The 9,523-nt window shown below is 34.8% G+C and overlaps 1 protein-coding gene across 1 annotated transcript; it reads right to left on the reverse strand.

Moving 5' to 3' along the window:
* Positions 1–4,689: 4,689 nt before the first annotated feature.
* Positions 4,690–5,259, reverse strand: LOC112032729 (phylloplanin). The gene is made up of 2 exons (XM_065759848.1): positions 5,107–5,259; positions 4,690–4,962 (listed from the first exon to the last, which is right to left on the reverse strand). The coding sequence occupies exons 1-2, from the start codon at positions 5,257–5,259 to the stop codon at positions 4,690–4,692; spliced, it is 426 nt and encodes a 141-aa protein (XP_065615920.1).
* Between the last annotated feature and the right edge of the window lie 4,264 nt (positions 5,260–9,523).

Genomic DNA, 9,523 nt, shown 5'->3' on the forward strand with positions numbered 1-9,523 from the left:
GAGGAAAGGCGGTGGAAGTGGCTGAGGAGGGGGAGATATCTAAGCCCCTAGTTAAGGAGGTCTGCGCAGGTAGAAGGCATCAAAGAAAGAGGCCCGAACACACCGCGCCCTCGAAGGAAAGTGGCAGGGACCACGCCAGGAAGGCCTCTGCCTGAAGGCTTGCTTTCACCCTAAGCTCAGGTGCTTTCGTGCTTAATGAAGCCACCCTGAAGGATCCTTCGAAGGGTAGCTCAGGCCTGGTAGCAGAGTGCTTGGAGAGGGCACTGTGCCTTCCAGAGGACATGGAAGAGCTGAAGTCCTTTAGGAAAAGAGGCGTCTTCCTATCCCTAAAGTAGGACCTCGCCAAGGTACCTCGGCCAACTTCTTCATCTATCAAGTGGTTCTATCTAAGATTTATACAAGGCTAACTTGGTTTCTTTTGTTCTCCTCTTTGCAGGTAGTTCAGGCTTCCTTCATGGTAGAGGAGTGGTTTGACCATTCCTTAGATCTGGCTAGGAAGGCCGAGAAGGTCCATGATAATGCCTAGAAGGCTTGGGCTAAGGCAGAGAGGAAGTTGAAAGAGACCCTTACTCAGCTATCTGAATTGGATTGTTCTCCTCTTTGCAAGCAGTTCAGGCTTCCTTCATGGTAGAGGAGTGGGTTGACCATTCCTTAGATGTTGCTAGGAAGGCCGAGAAGGCCCATGAGAATGCCGAGAAGGCTTGGGCTGAGGTAGAGAGGAAGTTGAAAGAGACCCTTACTCAGCTGTCCGAAGTGGAAAAAGCCTACCGCAACGCTGAATCCTCTTTGAAAGGCTAGAGAGGCAAGCTTTCGAGGCCCAGAGTAAGGCTGAGAGCATGCTGGCTCTCACCATAGTGGAGCTGAAGCAAGCCAACCAACATTGCTATATTAGGGACTCAGCAAACAGCCTATGATGTAGGCATGAACAAAACTGCTGAGAGCCTTACTACCCAGCTTCTTAACGTCACTCGTGCCTTCAATCGAGAGGTGTGGGGAAAGGCCATGAATGCCGCCTGACACCCACAGCTCCTCAGTCTCCAACGAATCTACTCCTCCTACTTTTGTCAAGCCCTAGGATCCACCTCCTTCCCCTGCTTTGTCCAAGGGGCTCACCCCTCAAGAAACTATAGCAACATTCTGTAGGGTTGCCAATTGCCTTCCACAAATAACATACAAAAATTTCATGGATGATGATAGAGGAAGAAAAAGTAAGTACTTGAATTCCTATTTTGCAAGTTTGATGAATTAGAAATTTGGATGAAAACTTGTTACTTATTACTAGTTTGACACACCTGGATTTTTTTTTTTTTTTTAAATTATAGGAAGTTTTTTATTTATTATTTTTTATTGGAAATCACAAGAAGTTTAATTTCAATATAAGAGATAAATGACCCAATGGCTAGGACAAAAAGCCTAGCTCAATTACTCAAACCAATCACCTATGGGTTGGTTTGGTTCCAGTTATTTTCATGATAATTGATTGGTTGGATTGGCCTTTTTTAATCAAACGAGGTTAGTTTAGATTGAAAATGGCCCAAACTAAACCAAATCCCTACCTTGTAGGCCTTAAATTGGCTCAAGCCTTTGAGAATTTTGGAAATACTCACTCCAGGCCTGATGAAAGTAATTAAATCAGGCGACCATTTCATTACAACATGATTCCAAATTCAGCCCATATGCATATATATACTTGTGCCCACATATTTACAAAACCATAAAGATATATAAACTCAACTCATAGATTATGTGTGATCACTAATAATTGTCACACATCTGCACAAAAATGGAATTGGGATGAGTGTTTGTTAAGATAATTTGGCCACCATCAGTTAGCAAAGAAACCGCATTAGGAAAGAAATAGATCATTGCATGCACAACTTGATTCCTGAAACAAGCACCAAAAGGATGTTCAATGCCCTATACATATTCCTCTCTTTCAGTTTTCCTTAGGCATTTTTCTTTCTCCTCATGTGTCATGCTCTATCTCCAATATTCATACCCCATACCTCCTCAACCATAAAACTCATATGCCAATCAATGCAATGCAATGCATGCCAAAAAAACTTAAATTAATTCAATTCTGTCAAGACCAAAAACAAATCGAAACCTCCATCCATGGCAACAATGACCCTAAGACTCATCGTTCCTAGCCTCCATGATCTAATTATCTAGAACACCCTGCACCATTTTGTGATGGTAGTAGTTACAGGACTAGTTGTCCTATATCTTGTATAGAAAAGAGAAGTCCTCATTTATTTACTAGACTTTGCTTGCTACAAACCTCCCAAATCTTATAGGCTACCCAAGTCAATGTTCCTAGAGGCTGTCTTTCTTAATAACATGGATCCTGACAGCATTGCTTTCTCGATCAAAATCTTAGAAAAGTCAGGGTTCAGTGAGGAAACTTGCATTCCTCCTTCACTTGGTCGAGTACCAATTAGAAAATCTCTCCCAAGAATAGTGTTTCCGACGTACTGTAAGGGCGAGGCCAAGCTTTCCACAGAAGGAAGATTGGCATTACAGCTAGAGAAGGGAGTGTTAACCACTAGATTGCAATTACTCAATAGTGTTTGGAGAAGAACTTGTAGAGGATTCAAGGGAAATGAAAATATTCTGGCGCTATTGGTTGTTGCACTAGCAGCCACATTTCCAACTCCACATTATAGTTGTACTAGAGTATCTTGGAGTAAACATAACAAAACAATGGTAGAGTTGAGGCATGGACCATGTCACTGTCTTCAAACGATACACATTGTCTATGGGGTTTCCGGTTAGGTATGGCAAAAAGTACCCAACCCGTGGGTATCCCGCCCAACCCGACCCTAAGGGGGCGGGTTTTACTCGACCCATGAAACAATAGGGTCGGGCTTGAATTTTTAAAATAAAACTCGAAGCGAGTCCAGGTTTTAGTGAAACCCACCCTGAACTCTGACCCGAACCCGACCCCGACCCGATTAAAACTAAAATTACCAAAAACCATATATAAAGACTTATAAACCCTCCTGTCACCCTCTTATTTCACTCAGCAACCCCATCCCATTTCCCTCACTCTCCTCTCCCACTCTCACTCAGTCTCACTCACCCTCTAGTTCTGTCACTGCAGGCCATCGCTCGATCTCACCGCTAGCCCTCCACCATTCTTTTCTCTCACAATCTTTCCTTTTCTTAAAAAGCCCCACAAAATTTAAATTTTTTATTAACTTTTTCCATTTCGATCCCAAAAAAAATTCCAAACCCTCAATCATGAGCAACGCATAGTAAGTCCATCATTTTCTCTCACATTTTCCTTTTCTCCAAACACCGCTTATACTTTCTATTTTCAACACATGCATTAATTTTCTTCACAATTTTTGGGATTTTTTTCTAAAAAATTTTTTCGCAATTATTTGTTCAAGCTTTTACTAATTAGTGACTCCTCCATTGGAAAATCGTGCTTGCTGCTCAAATTTGAATATGAAAAAATATGAATTTTTTTTTTCTTGGGCCACGGTATAGGCTTTAATTCGATCTTTTTTTTTTTTTTTTTTCTTTTATTGGGCCGCGAATTTGGCACAAGTCTGACCTAGCTAGACAGGGCAGGTTTGAGGCTTGAAAAAAAAATTAAAAAATAAAATAAAATAAAACTTGTTTGTTAAACAGTCCAAGTTCAAGTAATGGGTACAAGCCCGCGGGGTGGCTTTGGGTATAAACAAACCCAGCCCAAACCCATTCCATTACCATTCCTATTTCCAGTGTAGTAGACAAATAACATTGTGCATGTCGCTCTCAGGATACTAAAACTCATCCACCTTACTGATTATCCTTACAAGCTTATGCCGCTTGTAGAATAGGAATCTCTCAATAGTACTTTTTCTTTTACCCAAAAATATAGTGTATCGAAGGATATCTTATTTTCATGAAATTAGATTTTGATTCTCAAAAATGTAGGTGGTTTTCTTTTTTACATGAAAATGGTGCACATTAGAAAATTGATTTTCTCATCTAAAATCGGACATGTTGGCTGCATATTCATATTGGCTGAAGAAACATACAATAAAGATCAAGTTTATTTGGATTTTAAAATTTAATATATTGTTGTTATAATTATCTTTAAAATGGATTGTAAATAGTAATTATATTGAATCATAATATATCAATGCCAACGGTAACATAAAAACTGTACAAACTCAACCAATTAAAGATGATGGTTTCAAGCAATGAATTATGATTGAATAATAGAAAAACGTTAGCCACTAACGTTTACTATGCAGCCAACTCATAACAAATAGTTAAAAATAATAATAAATATAAAATATTATGATTTTTATAAAAATATTCCAACACTTAACACTGTAGTTTACCAAATATTCTAGACGCCATAATTCTTTCCGGTTAAAATAAGTTTTAAAATTAAACTTTTACTTCCCACGTACAATAATACCAAAATGAACACCATCAAAAAGGCTTTTTGCCAATTAACGTAGCATTGATTATCATATACAAGTCAACCGAAATCCACAACTAAGTCCATATTCATTTGAAGGACATTAAAGGCTTTGTTAATTATATATAGTAACAGGAGTACTCCTTAATTAGGAAAGGAGTTTACAGATTGGATGACAACCTTCATAACATTATTAAAGAGTTGGAAAGGAAAATACTATATCATTGGTTCAATTGACCTTATTCATGTAAATACTCTTCTATTCCTCAAGTTGAGGAAATGTAACGGAACCCAACTGGCCTATAAATGAAAACAACACGGCCGATCAAAACATCGGTTCGAACGAACTGTATGGTCGATTGCAAGACTCCCACAGCAGGAAGCGTGGCGTTGCAGGTGGAGAGGTGTGTTACAACCACTAGATTGCAATTACTCAAGCGTACTGTTGCTGAGATAACAACTCGTGCAAAATCCACAGATAATGAAAATATTCCACTGCCATTGGTTGTATTACTAGCAACCACGTTTCCAACTCCACACTGCAGTTGTACTTGAGCATCTAGAAGTAAACATAACAAAACAATGGTGAGATTGAAGTACCTTATTAGCTGAGACTAATGTGTGTAGTCATGGTGCATTGGACTAACTGTAACAAACTCTAAGCAAACTTACTTGGCAGTAACATTTGCACCCAAACTGCAAGGCACAAAAGATGGCTGGACCTGCAGCACAACGCCAAGGCCAATCGAAGGGTTGATGGATAACTGGGCTTTAGCTATTGGAAGTGCCAATGCAGCAACCATTACGGAAACAAAGAGAACTAATTTCAAGGCCATTTCTCAATCACAGTGTATTGCTCTATCGAAAGTCGAAACTGGCTTGCAGTAGAAATGCTGGCCATTCAACCATTTTATAGGATAGGTGTGGCCAAGTTGCAGCCGATTTTTCTGACATAAATCATGAAGCTAGAGCTCTCTACGTAAGTCAAGAGAGATAATAACTCTCATGTTGTATGACATGAAGTTCACCTTCACCATGGATGCCGGCTTTGTGGGGTTACACCTACTAGCAGGCAGCAGCTTGATGTAGTTTGAGGCTTAGTGCAATAAATTTAAGCGGAATTTCTTTCTTTGTTTCATATTTAAATTGGTAGTTCATCAGTTCATGTTCATGTTATGCACAAATTAATTACACATATATATATATATATATATACATATTATCACAACCTTTATAATAATAGTGAGTCACTTGAAATTCTAAATTAACTAATATAACAAATATATTTATATATTGAGCCATTTAATGTAATTAAAGACAAAATGTTATGAGGAAGTTTGTTAATAATATTTCATTATCTTATATTATATATAATAAGTGAACAAAAATATATATATTTTTTTTTATGTGTGAGAATTTCATTAAAATCTTGTGCTATATTTATCAAAAAATTCTATTTGAGATTCAATTAACAAATTTATGCCTATTTCATAAGTTTTTATATTAAAATTGATATTTTCTTGTAAACATTTATAATTAAAAAATATTTTAAAATAAAAACGAACTATCTAGAATATTTGATCGCAAGAGCCATAACCTCGAGATCCACCCCAATGAATGGGTAGAAGAAGTGCGTTAATATCTCAATAAAATTGACTAATTATATTTGACCCCGTATATTGAGGGCTTTACATTGTATTACCCATTAATTTATTAAAATGTAAAAATAAGAAAATAATAACAATAAAGGTATATCTACTTCATTTTAATTAAAATTTCAATTTTAATTCTAATTTTAATTTTAGTAGGAAAAAAAGTACATAATATTTTTTCTAGTTACAATTTGCGAAAATTTACACGACTTTGTTTTATAAATGCATTCTAAAAATATATATATATATATATATTAGGGACAACGTTAGGCTACAAACTTGGTTGTAGCCAAAATCTACAACTCCCACTAAAAAAATTAACATTGCTATATTTTTTGAAAATCTAATTATCGAATTGTTTATTCTTTATGTTCTTAACAAGTATGTCAAATTTCATATCAATAATATGTTATTTACAATTTGATATATAAATTTATTTTTAAGCATAATTTTATATTACAAAAACTTAAAACTTAAACATTTTATTGATGATATAACAATTGATTTTTGATTTTTTTGAAATTTTGCATACATGGAAGATATAACAAAAAGTAAATGTTATTAAATAGTGAATTTGTCAAAATTCATATCCAAGAATATATATATATATATATATTGAGTAAGTTATTGCCATTGACTACAACCAAGTTTGTAGTTAGATCATCGATAGTTGGATCATCGATATAAAAAATGTTGACAACAATTTAAGATCAAAGATTTGAATCTAATCTAGAGACCAAGTGATGCCATGGCCTTCCCAGCCCCTAAGATTTTTTTTTTTTTTTTTTTTTGAATGGGGTTTGTAGTAAAAGTATGTAGTCTATATACTTTGGATACTTGTAAGTAGCTCCCTCTCAAAAGTTAAATTGGTCCAAAGAGGCCCAAAAAATATAAATAGCCAACTTGCCCATGTGCAGTGTTTCCATATTGAAGGTATTGACTCACCTAGGACCACCAGTACCTCAAGGACTTGAGCACTACCATCAATATGGGTTGGACAAATGCTCTGACTTCCGTTCCTCTAAGCCTACTCTCTCTTGGTGGAATTAATTTTATGAAAAGGAAGATTTTGAATTAATCATTATTAATGATTTTTTTTTTTCTTGGATACAAAAGGCTAAAATTTTTGAGTCGGCAAATATGCCATTTTTTTCTATGCCTTATTTATTATTATTTTTTTTAGTTAATTTACCAATTTTTACTATTAGAATATGAATTTGGAAAAATTAAGAAAGTGAAGGCTAATTATATTTGTATGTTTTGGTGTTGATGTAGTTAAAAGAACGAGGAATAGATTATAATATAAAAATGATCTCTTTCTCTTTTTGTAGTTTTGGTGAGTAAAACATAATGTTGTGAGTTTCGATAGAGTCAAATTGAAAATACTATTATTGAATCAATTTTTTTAGTTTTTGGATTTATCAAATTTATATTGAAGATTTCCAACAGTTACTATCTATTATGTTATCATATCTTAATGAGATGAATAAAAAGAAATTTTTTTGAAAATGTAATTCGAGAATTAGATCAATAATAAAATATTAGAAACAATTAAAAAAAGAACTACCAAAATATTTAAAATGTTAAAGAAATGGAGTTTATTATATATAAATGGTTGGGATGAGAGTAAAAGGAGTAATGAAAAGTGGGAAAAGCTTAGTTCCAAACTTGTTTGGAGATACCTTTTTTAACTTATTATGTGACTATTTATAAGACTTTCTATGTGTATTATTTAAACAAGCCACATAATATATTAAAAGAGCATCTGGCAAAAAACTACACATAAATGGTCTCTTTAACCGTCATATAATAAGTTAGAGCAAAATATCTCCAAATTAACATTTTTGGAGCCAAACATTTTCCATAAAAAAATTTATATGAAAAATAAAATGGAAGAGAAAGAACTGTTGGAAGAATATTGCTTGGGTCCAAAAGAAGAGGGGGAGAATAAGAGTGAAAATGTGGAGAGGAAGAGTTTTACAAAATGTAATTGGAAGAATATAAGAAGTCATGAATGAATGAGTTGAAGTAGGCCTTAAGGGAATGGATTTGAAAAATAAAATATTATCACAAAAAAAAAAAAAAAAAAAAGTTGCTAGTGGATTAGAGGAGATTCCTTCAGATCGATTTGTTTGAAAATATTTAGTGATCTTTTTTTTCTTTTCCTTTTATAATCTTTGACTTCCTGAAAAAATTCTCGTTCTCTACTGTCCTTAATTTCCTTTTTGGGGCAATATTGGAGCTCTAACTCTATTTGAGGCTTATTGCTAGATGTACCAAGATCAAGTTAATTGGTTTCTTACGTGGTCATTGATAACTCCCCGACTTCCAAAAGTCATAAATCAGGTTTTTTCAACTCTTCTATTGTCAGACCGTGTGCCTTACCTATCCATCCAATGACCAATTGGTGAAGGGGCACAAATCTTTTATAGCATTCGATCGCAAACCAGGCCCATTGTTATTAGAGCAAATTGTGAAATCCCTCACAATCCCTTCCCCACAATGCGGCTCCAATGACTCGAACTTATGACCTTGGCTCTGATACCATTTGTCGGACCGTGTGCCTTACCAATCCATCCAACAACCAATTGGTGAAGGATGAGGGGGCAAAAATCTTTTATAGCATTCAATCACAGACTGAGCTCATTGGTATTGGAGCGAATTGTAAAATCCCTCACATCTATGATCCCATGCTCCAGCCACATGAAGTTGCTTCTTGCTGTGGACATTCGTTGTGAAATATGCACACAATAACAGATTTGCATTGGCTACGAAATACAACTACATAAAGAGATCAATGCTAGTGTGGACATGTTCATTTTGAATTTAACAAACTTAAAAAAATATAAAAAGTAACTCACAGAGTAAATAAGTAAAACTACTTACATGCTGCTATGGGTTCATAATGGGCCATTGTCAAAGGCCTTATGGAATAGGCAAGAAGCAATATTTAACAAGTAAAACAGATATAATTCGGGAAACACATGTAATCTTGATTAGTAAAGAGTATTATTTAATATTTAACAAAGTAAACACATTTATAATTTTTACCCTAATTCTCAATTCGTCTTTATATGTATATTATTTATTACGGCCTAGATAAAAACACATTCAAATTCACACTCAATTTCACAACTTATATAATAATGAATATTTCATTATCCAAACCAATTTGTTTATTACATTCTTGAATTACATACATAATACTTTATTACTTTGGACCCTAGCAAAAGAGTGACAGGTAGAAGTGACTTTGACCATTAATACTTCAAAAATTTATAGCCACGTATGAATCTAGATCGCAATCATTGAGACTCAAATTCCATTAATTTAGTCAAAGTTTTTTATTTCCTTGATCAATATTGCATATGCTCACGCAACACAAACTCATTCAATCCAATCCACACTATCTGGGAATTTCATAATTTATGTGAAATATTTTGGGGAG

This window comes from Quercus suber, unplaced genomic scaffold (genome assembly GCF_002906115.3).
Source record: "Quercus suber isolate HL8 unplaced genomic scaffold, Cork oak 2.0 scaffold_344, whole genome shotgun sequence".
Taxonomy (NCBI): Eukaryota; Viridiplantae; Streptophyta; class Magnoliopsida; order Fagales; family Fagaceae; genus Quercus; species Quercus suber.

Coding starts and splice junctions, on each gene's coding strand:
- LOC112032729 (XM_065759848.1), bottom strand. CDS start 5,259: ATGGCCTTGAAATTAGTTCTCTTTGTTTCCGTAATGGTTGCTGCATTG. Junction 4,963..5,106: donor CTTGCAGTTTGGGTGCAAAT/GTTACTGCCAAG, acceptor GTACAACTGCAG/TGTGGAGTTGGAAACGTGGT.